The 15,929-nt window shown below is 43.0% G+C and overlaps 1 protein-coding gene across 1 annotated transcript in view; it reads left to right on the top strand.

The window, feature by feature from the left end:
• Window positions 1-879: 879 nt before the first annotated feature.
• The window catches only part of clpb (ClpB homolog, mitochondrial AAA ATPase chaperonin), a 32,919-nt gene continuing 17,869 nt past the window's right edge, over window positions 880-15,929 (top strand). Inside the window, exons 1-5 of the mRNA XM_022748528.1 lie at window positions 880-1,336; window positions 1,552-1,603; window positions 5,441-5,527; window positions 11,441-11,544; window positions 13,130-13,258. Of these exons, the coding sequence (XP_022604249.1) occupies window positions 880-1,336; window positions 1,552-1,603; window positions 5,441-5,527; window positions 11,441-11,544; window positions 13,130-13,258 (829 nt within the window). The remainder of the gene's footprint in view (window positions 1,337-1,551; window positions 1,604-5,440; window positions 5,528-11,440; window positions 11,545-13,129; window positions 13,259-15,929) is intronic.

Genomic DNA, 15,929 nt, shown 5'->3' on the forward strand with positions numbered 1-15,929 from the left:
TGCTTTGACGCCATCTGGCGGCCATGGTGGCGCTACCCAAGGCCAAGTGCTTTGACAAAACAACAGCTTGTCTCATCACATTTTTGTCACAGAGATTGCCCTTTAGAGAATAACAGCACTTGTACAAAAGGAGATGTAAACGAAAGCCCCAGAAAACTAAAACAACTGTGTCCCGTTAGTCAGACACGTTAAATGACGGTTGAGACGGGAAACCAAAGGCCACAGATTAACTGTAAAGAGACACCCCTTGTTATTTCCCCTAGGGGATAAATAAAGTATCTATCTCATATTTCAACAGCCCAGTAATTGTTTGAATGGGACAGTGTAACAATACAAATGTTTTATATTAATCAAATTAGCAAATGAGACAGTTATCCTGTTCTGTCGACAAAACTGCTATTTTAGGCAAGAAACTTAAACATTAGCACTTGACAAAAGTAGGCATGCGCAAACAAGGACTAACTTCAAGATGATTTTAACCTCTGTCTTGAAGCCCTTTCAGTAGCTAACTGTGTACCACTATAAGTGTCAAAAACATGAAACATTTACTGCCTCGTGAGTCAAATTAAACTGCAGTTTAACCGAACAGGGAAGTATGTGAAGGATATATATCTTGTCTAAGAGGCTGACGCAGAAATTTCTAGTAAAACAACATTTCCCAAGATGCACCGCGGATTCTGGTGATATCCACGCTACGATGATGTGAAGCGCTTGTTTTCGTCCCGGAGGTTGTGATCAGCTACCTGTAAACTGAAGCGTAACGGCTGTTATATCGAAATTAACGCAACATCCCCGGACTGTAGGGTAGCTGTTGCCCTCTGGATTCACTGTCAGACTGAGGGTTTCATCCACCGCTTCTTTTTCGGTGAGTTTATCGCCATGTTATCATCTGTTCCCACCAGGCTAATTGCGCGAAGGTCGCGCAGCCTGTCACCGTGCAGTCGTGTGCTCCAGACTAGTGCTAGCGGTGCGGCCTGTCAGGGCATCCGTGAAACACCGACGGAGGCCAACCGCAACCCCATTGTATCCACCTCCCGCGTCTCGAGGAGGGGGATTTTGGCTGAAGAGACCTCTGGTTCCAGTGTCAATCTGTCAGTGCAGTACCACCACCTCGCCCCTAGATGGCTGTCCAACCTGGAGAACCGTCGCAGCTCCTGGGCGGCTCTGGCCAACAGGGGGCGTAACAATAACAAATATTGGGAGGAGAGCGGGCAGAGCGGCGGAGGTGAAGGCCGGGGAACAGGTGGAGGAGCCAGCCGGGCAGGAGTGGCCTCTGCCGGTGTGCTGTCTGCTGCAGCCGTGGCCTTCTGCCTGAAGAGAGACTCTGATTCCAAAGGTAGGCTTAATCAGCTGTCATTGTGTACTCTGACTTAGAAGCCTGTAGTTCCTTAGTCTGGGCCTGACACTTTTACACCTTTTCACAAAAAGCATACAAGTTTTGTAGTGGTCAGCAGAGTATATAGTGGGGTAAAACAATTTGCTAATGTGTACTTGTACTATGTTTTCCGTATTCTTGTGTAATGTTTTCTGTATCTCTTTTGCAACAACAAGGTGATGCTCTTCTGGAGGCAGCAAGGACCAATAACGCTCAAGATGTGGCCAGGTACTAGACAGTCATGATTAAAAGGTTTCACACTCACCCCACGTAATTTTTTCTTCACTTTTATGCTATGTACAAATGCTTCAGCTACATTTCAGACATGTATACAACTTTTTTTTTTTTTATATAAATATATGCATTATACCAGAAATTAGTATCTTCTACCCCCATCTGTAATGATGGCAGTGGATTATATGAAGATCAAACTTGAATATAAAAGACCACTATATGACGAACAAACTACATTCCCAATGGGACAGTGGACTGATATACAGTACATCCGTGAAGTATTCACACCTCTTCACTTTCCCCACATTTTGTTATGTTACAGCCTTATTCCTAAACGGATTAACCCCCCCCCCCATCAATCTACACACAATACCCCATAATGACAAAGCAAAAAAGGTTTTCTAGAAATTTTTGCAAATTTATTAAAAAAATAATAAAAACAAATATCACATGTACATAAGTATTCACACCCTTTACTCAGTACTTTGTTGAGGCACCTTTGGCAGCAATTACAGCCTCAGGTCTTCTTGGGTATGAAGCTACGAGCTTGGCACACCTGTATTTGGGGTATTTCTCCAAGTCTTCTCTGCAGATCCTCTCAAGCTCTGTCAGGTTAGCTGGGGAGCGTCGCTGCACAGCTATTTTCAGGTCTTTCTAGAGATGTTCAAATCAGGTTCAAGTCTGGGCTCTGGCCGGGCCACTCAAGGACATTCACAGACTTGTCCCGAAACCACTCTTTCGTTGTCTTGGCTGTGTGCTTAGGGTCGTTGTCCTGTTGGAAGGTAAACCTTCGCCCCAGTCTGAGGTCCTGAGCTCTCTGGAGCAGGTTTTCACCAAGGCCCTTCTCCCCTGATTGCTCAGTTTGTCTGGGCAGCCAGCTCTAGGAAGAGTCCTGGTGGTTCCAAACTTCTTCCATTTACGAATGATGGAGACCACTGTGCTCTTCAGGACCTTCAATGCTTCAGAAATGTCTTTGTACCCTACCCCAGATCTGTGCCTCGATACAATCCTGTCTCAGCGGTCTCCAGACAATTCCTTTGACTTCATGGCTTGGTTTCTGCTCTGAGATGCACTGTCAACAGTGGGACCTTATATAGACAGGTGTGTGCCTTTACTAATCATGTCCAATCAATTGAATTTACTGCAGGTGGACTCCAATCAAGTTGTAGAAACGTCTCAAGGATGATCAGTGGAAACAGGATGCACCTGAGCTCACTTTTGAGTGTCATAGCAAAGGGAGTAAATACTAAGAATTTCTAAAAAACCTTTTTGGCTTTGTCATTATGGGGTATTGTGTGTAGATTGATGAGAAAAAAAGGAATTTAATCCATTTTGGAATAAGGCTGTAACATAACAAGATATGGGGAAAGTGAAGGGGTGTGAATACTTTCCAGATGCACTGTATATATGTATATATAGTGTCAAGGCAGAATTTGTGTAATAATCTCAACCTGGACTGTATTTCACTGGATAGTAGAAAGTAGAAGTCACAGATCATCTGCTGAGGCCATTCAAAACAGTAGGGAACATCTGCAGTTATTTTAAAGCACAGTTATATCACTTGTAGTCGTATTCCCACCAATAACCACTAGGTGGAAGAAGAGGACTGTGTGTGTGTGTGTGTGTGTGTGTGTGTGTGTGTGTGTGTGTGTGTGTGTGTGTGTGTGTGTGTGTGTGTGTGTGTGTGTGTGTAAATGTGTGTCTGAAGAGGAGGTGATTGCAGGATGTTACACTCAGCCTCTTAGAGCTCCATTTCAACACTGTGCCTTCAGATTTTTTCTCTGACATTGCATCACTTTTATTTTTCTATTCTAACTCACAAATCTAATAATATAAACACATGCTCTGAGCTTGATCTTAGACTTAAACATATCCCCTACAAATTCCTTGCACACTCACAGCCACTCAACCAAAACAGGTATGCCACATGAGTAGAGAGGTGTGTGTGTGTGTGAGTGCTTTACCAAGCTTGTAGTATTTCTTGGTCCCATCTGTCTCATTGAGAATATTGCATTGCCAAATGCGAGGGCAGATTATGGAGACTGACACAGGTATACACACTCTGTCTCGGTCAGAGACATGAAACCAACTCCATAACCTGAACTTTGCTGTGGAAATCTCTTTGTGGTAGCAGAATACTCAAAAACCCATTATGTCCCAAGTAAGTACCTATGACTACATTGGTACACACACATCACTCTTCATGGTGGCGTGTGGTGAGATTTCCTGTTAGCCGTGCCGTTCACCCCCGGGAAGAAATCAGATTAATGTGTACATCTATTTTAATTGTGTTAAATGGATGATTTTTATGTGCGCTCTCTGTGTTGTTGGACATCAGTATCCAAATCTATGTATTTGAGTGTGTGCATACATGTGTTTATCCATGCGTGTCTCCATTTGCAGGCTTGGGTTACCTGTGCCCATGTGGCAGATGGTGCAGGTGAGAGTGCAGCGAGACAGCCAGTCAGCAGGTCACAGATGTGTTAAGTGCTTTGGTTGAGTTCATAGAAGTGGTAGAGTGTCAGGGTGTGTCTGCCGAGAGGCAGTCGAGAGATTAGAGGTTCCGTTTTCACATGGGCTTCAAAAAGAGATTATTCTTCAACCGTAACATCGGAACTTTTTTACAGTGTTGAGTCAGCATCACAAGGAGCATATGAGACTCATGTGTTGTCATAAAAGCAGGTTCTTCTTTTATGTGTCTTACTGTTCAGCTGCCAGAATGTCCGATATTCAATATTTTTAGATTTGAAAATGTTGGTTGGAAATAGTCAGTATTCCTCCTTATGTTACGTTGGTAAAGCCCTTCTCAAGGCCTGCTTTCAGTTTACTCTGCTGTATTGGTGGTACGCAGCATTGCCTCAACAGTATTCAAGTTTAATTTTATTCAAGGTCACATGTGACTGTTACATTGGTCAAACCCAACAGTGTCATTCTAGGTATACTGTAGTGTCACCTGTGTCACCTTTACAAGTGGCAGCTCTGTGAGGCTCCTCGTGTTGCTGCTTGATTCACTTGACTGAAGCTCTTTCCCTCCTCATGGAGCACAGTCCATCTTCAATTCTGTTCATTTCAGTTCAGAGTTCTGACTTCCCACAATGTCCCGTCTTTCACTTAACCGTCTCATAAAATTAAAGTAGTAAGAGTCGCTTAATTTGACTGGACTGAAACAAGTACTGCAACCTGAAAAGTCTGGATGCAGCTGTTACAGCATGCAGACCAGGCTGTGAAAACAGAGCCAGAGAGCACCAGAGCTGAGAGCAGACCTGACAGAGGCCACTGTGTTGACTGTAAACACACACACTGTCTACCTTCTCAGCACAGGAGACGACAGACGGATCACTTACACTCTCTCTCTCTCTCACGCTAACACACACACACACACACACACACACTTATAAAGACTGTGCTGCTCCGGTACCTGATGTCATACCCTCGGGGAGAGAACGTAACACACACCTGGCTTACACCACAGACACTAACTGGTCAAGGAGCAAGTGTGTGGCTTCAGATAAAGACATAGGCATTGTGTGCAGGTTTCATGCTGGTGTGTCTAACAAGGCAGATCTTTGATACAAATACACAAGCAGCTGGCTAGCTATAAATGCATTTTCACGTGCATTCGTTCCCCTTTACGTACAAACAAACATTTATTCTCGTATCATTATACTGCATCTTGGTATGTGTTAAAATGCTAACAAAACACTACTAATACAAGTGTATTTTTACCACTACTATAAAGGCACTTGTTTCAGACCTCTTCTACTAAATGTTGGCATTAATAGTGATGCTAAAATCAAATTATAACCCCTTTCTGTTTCATTTTCCCATCAGGCTGCTAAACGAAGGGGTGGACCCAAATCACCGCCACCGTCTCGGTTGGACCGCTCTCATGGTGGCTGCCATGAACCGACAGCACAGGTCTGTGTGTGTGTTTCATCCAACTAAACCCACTGAACAAAATGTGTGTTTTACAGTTGCGAGACGCCCTCCCTGGTGAGCATATGTTAACAGTAATGTAGCACTTTGGTATCATGCAGCTGTCTGCATGAGTTAGCTTGTGAGCATATGTCATCCATGTCCCTGCTCTAGTTGTTACAGTAGGTCTTCAGAAGTGCAAAGTGCGACTTTCAGACTGGCAGACGGTCTTTACCCGTTCCCCCATCTCTCTGTCCCAGCAAATTAAATTAGCCTCCTGGCCCCCAGAACACACACAACACAGAGAGGGGCCGAGGTTAAGGCTGGGCCAAATCCAATTTACAGGGCTTTTTTTTTTTTTTTTTAATTTTCTATCAGGACTCTGTGGTCACTTTTTTTATTTAAGGGCCTCATGAGCCAGTGAGAAGCGTAATGTGAAATTTGAATATGGAAATACCTTAAAATGAGCTTATTTTAATTAAAAGGTAACAGCTTCTGCTTCTTCAAGTTGGTAAGATAATGTGAATTAATGCCACTAAAATGGAAACAGTGTCTTCTAATGCTTAAATATTTATATAAAGTTATTAGTGTTGAATCAAGTAATCAGTGGTCCAATTAACAGAAACTTAATTGACAATTATTTTGACAGTTGGTCAAAAGTTTCAGTCATCTATCAACAAAAACTGTCAGCTGGTTCCAGCTTCTCAAATGTGAGAATCTGCTGCTTTTACATGATTGTAAAATTGCATATCTTTTGTAGACATCACCTTGGGCTCTCGGACATTTTGTTGAACATTGCTCACAATTTTTCTTCCATTTTAGAGACAATAATCAATCATAAAAACAATTGTAAGGTTGATCGTGAATGAAAATAATTGTCAGTTGCATTCTTTTTCTACTTTGATAATTTCACACAGTATGTCTTTGTATTTACATGATGTGTGCTGAGCGGTTGCTGGTGTGGAACGTATTGATGTATGTTATGTCGTGTGTAATGATGTGATGTCTCTGTGTTTTTGGATACAAATCTGGTTGTATGGGTGTTTTGAATCTGTCTGCACTGTGTACACGTGTCACTGCACTCTATGTGTGTGTGTGTGTGTGTGTGTGTGTGCGCGTTATGAGTGCTATAACTCAGCGAGGCAGTGACACCCCTCTATGTTTAATCCCGTCTTCCAACCCCCCAGTGAGCCGTCACTGCTGCAGGGAAGACAGAACATCGGTTCACACACATCACTCACGCGTCTCTCTCTCACACACACACACACTCACACACACTCACACACACACACACACACACACACACACACACACACACACACACACACACACACACACACACACACACACAGTGTGTGAGGATGCATGTGTGAATACACACATACACACACACACAAACAGGGGGATTTTATACCAAATATCTTACAGGCCAACTGTCTATTACTCAGCCACACACAACTTTATTTGCAGCCGTTAAGTGAAAACACAAGGAGCATTAGTCACGAACAAGGTCTACCCTGTAGCTACAATGTCAGTGTGGACCCTATTGTTGAATTATTTCACCCCTCCCTCACTATATATATATATATATATATTTTCCTGGACCAGAAGTGATAACTGTGTTTTGCCATTTCAGTGGAAGATGTAGCTGTCCTCTGACTGTTTGTAGGTGTAGTGTCCAACAGGCAGCCTCTCTTGTGTTCAGGGGTCGAGGTGCGGGTGTATGAGAGAATCAGGGGTGGAGTAGAGGGGTAAGAGTTAAGGGTGAGACATCAGGGGGCGTGTGATTGCTTAACTTTGATGTGGAGCTAAATCGGGGAGGCGCAGGGCCTGGCCCACTGTTTGCACTCTTTAACACACAATACCCATCTCCATCTCTCTTTCTCTCCCTCCATCCCTCCATCGCTGCATTCACGTGCACAATGGGCGCTCAGCCGAGTGAAACGCCTGTTGACCGTTCCGACCTGTCGGGCCGAGTGACTCGATGGGAGGGAGGGGGACACAAACGAGGGAAAGCGGAGGTATGGTGGAACGAGAGGACGAGTGGCCCGTTGGGAAAGAGAGAGGGAGAGAAAAGTTTAGCAGTGGAGAGAGTGATGTGGAGTGGGATTATGGGTTTGGGATCGGGATTAGCTGGACTACATTTCACATTTGGAGTTTTAGAAAGAAAGAAATGCACTTAATGACCATAAACCCATGATGAACACCTTTTTATATACAGTATATTATGACTTTCAACAGCAACCATTCAAGTCATGATGTCATGGTTTAGATGGTTTTCCTCAGGACAGCATGGAAAGGTGTAGTAAAACTGCAGTAAGAGCCTGTTACCTGCAGCGCTTCATTGAACCATCACAGTATTCGACTAAAGTGTTTTTCCTTTTGATTTTTTTTTTTTTTACATATTATATGTATTACTTTCAAGTTCTTTGTTTAAGAAGTAAATCATTACAGCACATATTTTCTGTATAAGATGAGGATGTTTCTAAAGTAATCCCCTTCTCATGTAGGACTTCTAAAAGAAAATACTTGGAAGAAGACACAATTAGATAAAATTACATTTTGACCAATCAGGTTATTTGTCTGAAATAAACAAGTAAGTGCAGTGAGCCTCTTCTCCTGGCACCTACCTGACCCCAGGTGCGCACCAGGTGAGATTAGGTCAAGTGAGGTCCAGCGTCTGGGCCAGGTGGTCAGAGACATGGATGGTCAGTTCAGCTCGGGTGTCTATTATAGCACCGGAGAGACGGAAGTGTCTGTTTCCTGTCTTCCCTCCAGGGCAGGATGGGAAACTAACACCAGTGTCCAGCAGTAACACCAGTCACCTGCTGGCAAACCTTTCGGCCCGAGCTGGAAGGTTAAATCTACCAGCCTTCGCATAACCGTGTTGAATAATGAGCGGCCATTACTACAACATTTTTGGTACAAAAGGAGAAGGAGGCAGCGAGGAGATCATCCTTTTAACTGGAGGTACACGTTCCAAGCATCTCCTCATCTGAAGTGTCCTTGAGCAAGACGCCGAACCCAGCTCAGCGCCGGGAGTGGTGGATCCCTGATGAAGTAGACAAATAAAAAAGGATTTTGTCACAAAGACTTTAACACTAACGTCATTTTAATACAAGTGTAACTGTTTGGTGCTTTGATGAGTGGTGTGTGACTCTGCACCAGAGGAAAAAATGCACATTAATAAAACAAAAATGTAAACAAAGATTGCAAAGCTCTCGAAAATGCGATCAGATTAATTAAGGTTAGGGTTAGGATGTTTCAGTTCAATAAAATGCTGCCTATATTTCCTGTTACATCTTGTGAAAGAGGCACAAGGTTGAGACAGTGGACCCAAGACTGCCAAAGTAGTTGGAGATGAGGGTATTAAGTCGGCAGCTAGATAATTCCTTCCTTATTTATCTCACGTGAATTTTGAAAGTAAAGTAATAATGATATTGTTTTGGTCATTGTGAGATTGTGTTAGGAAGTCAGTAATTTAAACTTTTGGCTCAGTACTTTTAAAATCAGAATTTAACCTAATTAACCTCTGCATGCCTTCAGTTTGGCCTCAAATTAGTGCTGCAACTCTCCTAAATGTCCCAAATAAAGTTAGCCACTTGATCAGCAGTTGATTAGTAAAACTATAAAGTGTTTTGAAAAGCTCATTAGTTTTAACACTATCCTGTGTAATTAAATCTCCCTCTCTTTCATCTTTTTAGCTGCACTTCCCTCCTTTCATCCACTCCTCCTCCTCCTCCTCTCTGCCGTTTTCCTCTCTTTATCCTTTCTTGTTTACCTTTCTGATGCCATTAACCCTTTTCAGACCATCTCATTTCTTCACACAGTCCTGCCCAGCCTCGTGTGACCAACCATAGTTTGAGTTTGTGTGTGTCTGTATGTGTCTAGGAGGATGCATCGATGTGTTTGTAGAAGTGCTTGCAAGGGTGAGAGGAGAGCCCCCTGTGGGTCCCCCCCCCCCCCTGCCGCCTCCAGCCACAGTGATACAGTAACAAAGGGGGACCTCCCGATAGTCCTTTTATTCCCCCTCAGCAAGGTCAGACACAAAGACCTGGTCAGGCTGTTCTCAGCCTCGCTCTCCCACAGGAAAATGCACGTTCTGTAGTAATGACACAAACTCAATCTGGTCAGTTCTTAATAATGTGAAAGGAGCTGAAGGGAAACATTGTCTCATTTTTTCATTTTTTCACATTGTTTGAATACTGTGTTGTGATATTTCATCCTCTACTATCATCCCGGACACTGATACCAGAGTCTATTTTGATAATCTAATGATAGTCACTTTTTAAGCAAAAATGCCAAACATTTGCAGATTCCAGCTTCTGAAATGTGAAGATGATAAAACAGATAAAACAGTAATTTGAATATGTCACCTTGGGCTCTGGGAAATTATAGTTGGCATTTTTTTCTGATGCACAGTCTAGAGAGAAAGTAATCATAAAAAAAAAAAATAAAAAAAAATTGCAGATTAATTTCTAGTGGAAAGAAAAAAGTTGTTTAAATATCCTCTGATTCCCTTTTTAAAAAAAGTACTTTTTTCTGTTGCTGTAACAGGTGTTTAATTTCACCCCTCACCTTTAAATTGGCTCAGTGGTGTAATATCTGAGTTGACTTACGAAGCTGCTCCATCATTGAGGTCATATCTCCTGTCATGTCTCATTTTTAAGAGCACAGCCTCTCCGAAAGGGACGCTGCAGCTTGTTACGTGGTCAAGTGTGGTAGCCTTTAAAAAAAAAAAAAAAAAAAAAAAAAAAAGGAGTCCACCTCATCCTCTTATGAGTAATCATTTTTGCTCCATTTAAGCCTTTTCAGGCCCCTTCTATAACCATCTAGCTGAAAATGATCCATCACTCCCTCCCAGGCTGCATTACATAGTCACAGGTTTAATGACAGCCAGCAGCGAACTGGCAGGGTTCATGTTTCGGCCATCGCCCCTGTTCTCTCTCCCTGTCGGCAAAGATGAGCTAACTAGCTTTTGTGTGTTTGTGTGCATTCATGTGCATGTCTGCGTCTCAATGTCAAAGCCATTGCTCATGTTCATGGTGGTAAATGTAAAGTGTGTGTGTGTGTGTGTGTGTGTGTGTGTGTGTGTGTGTGTGTGTGTGTGTGTGTGTGTGTGTGTGAGAGTGTGTTCTGTAGACGGAGAGACGGTACCTGGAATGTCCGTTGGGTCACAGTGAGTGGTGTTGCCGAGGTACTTGTGTTTGTTCTATAAGGCGGTACGCTCCAATGAAGGACTGCATACAAACACACACTGCAACACACAGACCCCCCCCCCCCCCACGCCCCCCACCAGAAAACAGCGCCGGAAACAGGCCCGACCCTTGCCCCTTCAGTGTACACATATGTACATGTTACGGAGCAGACGAGTGTGTGGTGAAGGAGAGAAGCAGCCATTGGAGTGTATTCACCATAACGGGACAGACTAGAAACGGAAGTGAATCAGGCGAAAGAGTTGTGGTTGTTTGAGGAATTGGATATTTGCACCTACGTCTGCGTGCATCGTGTTTGTTTTTCTTTTAATCACAACCCTTCACCAATGGGTCTGAGTTACGGTATGTTTGGTGAAAGCAAGTCTCACCCCAGTTCCAATAAAGAAAAGATTTGCTTTTATTCTGTCTTCATTGATAGGCATGTATACGCTACAAAATGATGATGAATAACTGAAGAGGAACTTAGCTTAAAAACACCCCATTCAGAAACAGGTTTTGATTGACAGCTTCTGTATTAAAGTTCCACATTCATTTATCCACTGAAACACCTTTATTTGAATAATGTCAACAGTGATTAAAGTGTCTCATTTATTGGCCACTAATATATCTCTATAACATATGGGGATGTACCAATGTACTGAATTCTATATGGGATTATTATATGTAAATAAAAATTGTGTGTGTCTTTTCTGTTTTCCAGTGTGGTGAAGGTTCTGGTGGAAGCCGGTGCCGACCCAAACGCCGGAGACAACTTCAACAATGTTTACGACACCTCACGGGAGAAAGGCATCCACTCCCTGGAAGGTAGAAAAAACACACCCTGCAACTGTGTGTGTGTGTGTGTGTGTTTGTGTGTGTGTGCATTCGGTTGCTATATTACACATATGAATCCTAAGTGTTGAACCAGATATTATGAGACATTATCATTTGCATAAAGATTTGCATATATGTACACGATTCATTTCTTCTGTATTATTTGTTTTATATGTTCTGTGACAAGTAGTGTGTGTTTTATTTGTTTTTCTCCTGAGCTGCACACAGAGTCACACACAAACACACTGACAGGATGGCACAGGCACACACACACACACACACACACACACACACCCCGTCTGTGTTGGGTTTCTGCAGACATATTTATATGGGATATGTATATTGCAGACATTTATATGGCTGTCAGGTTTGGGTCCACGTGGGGCTGGCGCAGCGTGGGGAAGCGTTTCCCAGACGCACACTGATGGATGGGCTAGGGGGGCCTGTGCGACGCTTTATTGGGTTAGCTATGATTATCCCGCCCTGTCTCACACACACACACACACACAAACACACACACACACACACAGAGACACTGCAGAGAGAGACTGTCAGAGCGATAGAGAAAAGGAGTGGGATGGATTGAGGGAGGGAGGGAAAGACTGATGAAGCGAGGAAGAAGGAAAAGAGAGAAGCAGTGAAAGAAAAAAGGGGATGGGAAGAAGAACTGGAGTGTCGATGCGCAGCAAGAGGTTAAAGATGGAGGAGAAGGAAGAAGATGTGGATGTTTGGAGGGGTGTTAGAGGGAGGGAGCGATTGAAGGAAATGGGTTGGATGATGAGGGAGGGAGAGGAGAGGAAGTCAGGAAATGGATGAGACAAAGTTATTGGGATAGAGAGAGCAGGGGGGGAGGGGGGGAGGAAGAGGGTGCAAGTGATGAAAGGAATTGATGGATGCCGAGGAGGAGAGGAAGGAGGCGGAAAAAATAAAATGGGATGATGGAGGAGTGGCACGAGATGAGTGCTCTTATGAAAAAGAGAAGTAAGGAGAGAATGATAGACTATCTCTATTATTAGTAAGGAGCAGCAAAGGAGGCCTTAAAACACAACTTGCATTACTCCGATCGTGTTGGACAGTTGAGCTTAAATCTGTGAAAATGAACAAAGCTGGAAACAGGAAAGACAATTTTGCAGTCTGCAGTGTTATCATTGTCACACTTTGTGGAGCCTCGCTGTTGAGTGAGAATAGATTAAATAAAGTTCTTCCGGAATCAAAGGCTGAAACGTTTCCTTTTAAATTTGTTTGTTACTTTATAATGATCATTTTCTTCAGCTCCAGGGAATATACTGTTTGCATCTCATTGGACTCGTATTTTTCTTGTTTCCATCTTTGAGAAAGTTGTTATTTTTTTGAAATCCTTTTTGATTCAAAACTTATTAAAAGTAGAAGATTTTTTTTTTGTTCATTATTTGTCAGACATAAAAAAAAAAAGTAAACTTATAGCCCGTGTGCATGTGTTTTTTTTTTCTGTGTTTTTCTCACATCTCTCATCTCTTTACTTGTCTTCTCAATGTTTTTTTTCCCTCTCCTCCCTCACCTCCTCCCCTCCCCTCCCTCCCTCCCTCCCTCCCTGCAGTCCTGGTGTCCAGAGAGGATGAATTCAGCAGCAGACTCAGCAGCAGGGCGGGTTTCCGCGGCTGCACAGCGCTTCACTACGCCACACTGGCAGATGACCCACACACTGTCCGCATGCTGCTGGAGGCGGGTACGTCACAGCCCACCCACCCTAACACCACAGTGGAGTCCACATCGTTCATATTTTTTGATATCTACACACAGACTGTTAAAAGAAGTTGTACCTGTGCACTATCTGCATAACACCTCTGCAGTTTTACATCATAGTGGCCTGACTTGATTCTCTCACGTGAAAATCTAAATAGTGAAATTCTGAAGGTAGGATCAGTTTCCAGTAAGTATTTTAGACTTTACTGTGGCTCATTTTCATGTTGCTCATTTTATTTTATTCTGAATTCTGTCAGTCGCTGCTAAACCAGGCTGACACACCTCCGTTATATTTCCCTTTGGAAGCGAAAAGTCCCAGTGGTTCAACATAATATCTTTAGCTGTTGTTAGGATGAAGTTCAAGCAGTCTGGATTGTTGTCATTCCACAGTTAGTTTACTCATTTATTACCTCTGCCAAGGAGGTATGTTGTCAGTCCCAAACAGTTTGTTTGTTTGTTTGTTTGTTTGTTTGTTTGTTTGTTTGTTTGTTTGTTTGTTTGTTTGTTTGTTTGTGGACATGGGTCAACGATCTTGATAGAAAGTTATTCCAAAGAAATAACTTTGTGATGCCATTTAGTGAGCCCTTTACATTTTCACTCAAATATTTTAACTGTCGTGTGTAGAAATAAAATTTAAGCCTGAACTGATTTTCTGGCATTTTGAATTTCTGGCAAAACATTTATCTTTTTTTTTCAGGATATTTGATCTGGTCCTCTGAATCTAGATCAGAATTTTTATTTATTTATTTATTTAGAGTGTTTTCTTCCCCTGAGATAGAAGGATACACACATCCTTATCCTTATCTTTTACATCCTCCTTTTATTGGATAATAATGTTTCTGTTAATTAATGAGAAATTAATTGAAGAATACCATTTATTTATTTTAGGAAGCAAATTACTAATTCAAGGGTACAAGTTTTACCGCGACACATGCAGTGCTCCTACTTTTACTCTTTGATGTCCCAACGAAATGTTTTTCATTGCTCTCCATAAGCGTTAAGAAGCTTTCCATGTGTCATCATCTTAACGTAATATAAACAGTATTACAAAGCTCATTTGAAATTGATCACTTGTTCATACCCCCTCTCTGTTCACCCCCATTACAGTCGCACCTGTCATTGACACAGCTCCACACACACACACACACACACACACACATTCATAGACCCAGAGGGCAGAATATCCCCCTCAGTTTCCAGGCGAGCAGCTCTTAAACAAGCTAGGCCTAGTTGAACCGTGACCCCTGCACAGAACATGCCCTTGGGGTAACTCCACAGTCACAGGATGTGTGTGTCTTTGTGAGTGTGTTTGTGTGTGAAAGCATGTGTGTGTTTGTGCACTCAAGCCTCCATTTCATTAAAATATTCATATATTCATGTATGCTTTTATCCTTTTTATATGCGTCTGTTTGTACACGCCTCTTTGAACCTTAACTTGGGTGACATTTGGAGTTGTTGCTTTTTAGGCTGATGGGTTTTTAATCTAAAAACACTCCGTCTTTTGGCTCAAACACCCCAACCACTACCACCATCACTACACACACACACACACACACACACACACACACACAAACACACACAAGCTAGTATTAATGTCTTGTTTATGTTTATGATGGATGGTGCATCCAAAGCTGTGTCTGCCTGTCTCTCCGTCTCACCCCTGCGCCTGTAAGCACTCTGTACGCTTAAACAAATCACCTCGTCTAACTCGATCAAATGTTCTGCAGACGCATTTTTGAATTAAAAAGGTAAGAAATTTCACAAAGCAGAGACATTTGTTTTAGGACAATCAGATTAAAGACGGGGTTGGTTGTTGCTCGCCCGACTGTGCCGTTTCTGGGTTGGCGCCACCATCTCGGCCAATAACAATCATGACATCACGCACTCTCAATCAAAAACACATTGCTGTTCGTGTGTGTGCGTGATTCAGTGTAAATCGGTGCATAATTAAGTCTTTGATTGTAGAGTTTTTAAGGCCTGTTTGATTATTCTTGACAAAGCATGTGTCATTTATACTGTGTTTGTCTTTCATCCATTTCCCCTTTGTAGCCTCCTAGCCATCTTTTTTTCTTTACATCATCACCAAAAATCTTATAACTGCCACAGCTTCAGGACATCTATGTGGATTTGGGTGTGTGCGTCATCTTCCCCTCATGTATGTGCACATCGTGTGTATCCTATACCTTGTTATTTCCCCTGTGTTTGTGTGCGTCCATGTTACTCTGCTAGCCGTGGGTTTGCTCTTTTGGCCTTAGCTGGCCCTCGACTCACATCTCCATCCATCACAGTCTCCAGGCCCACCCTCAGGCTTCTCCTGGCCCCTCAGTCCCTCACCCTACCTGCGGAGGCTCTCTAGCTTCTCCCCGAGCTCCGCATCAGGCCTGTGGCCAGGGGCACTCAGTAATGGACCGCTCCGTAGGTGGTAGGAGGCTAGAGGAGACACACATGCTCACAGTCGCACACAATACTGATACAAGGACACACACACACACACACACACAAAGACCAGCAGGGTCTCTCTCCCACCAGCTGCAGTGAAAGAGAGGGAGGAGGAAATAGGAAAGAGGAGGGGACTCCTAATAGGCATAACTAAAGCGCTCCTAATGAAGGGGTCCTATGTATGCGAGAGGGGGTGTGTGTGTGTGTGTGTGTGT

Source organism: Seriola dumerili, unplaced genomic scaffold (assembly GCF_002260705.1).
Source record: "Seriola dumerili isolate Sdu_G_001 unplaced genomic scaffold, Sdu_1.0 BDQW01000122.1, whole genome shotgun sequence".
Classification (NCBI taxonomy): domain Eukaryota; kingdom Metazoa; phylum Chordata; class Actinopteri; order Carangiformes; family Carangidae; genus Seriola; species Seriola dumerili.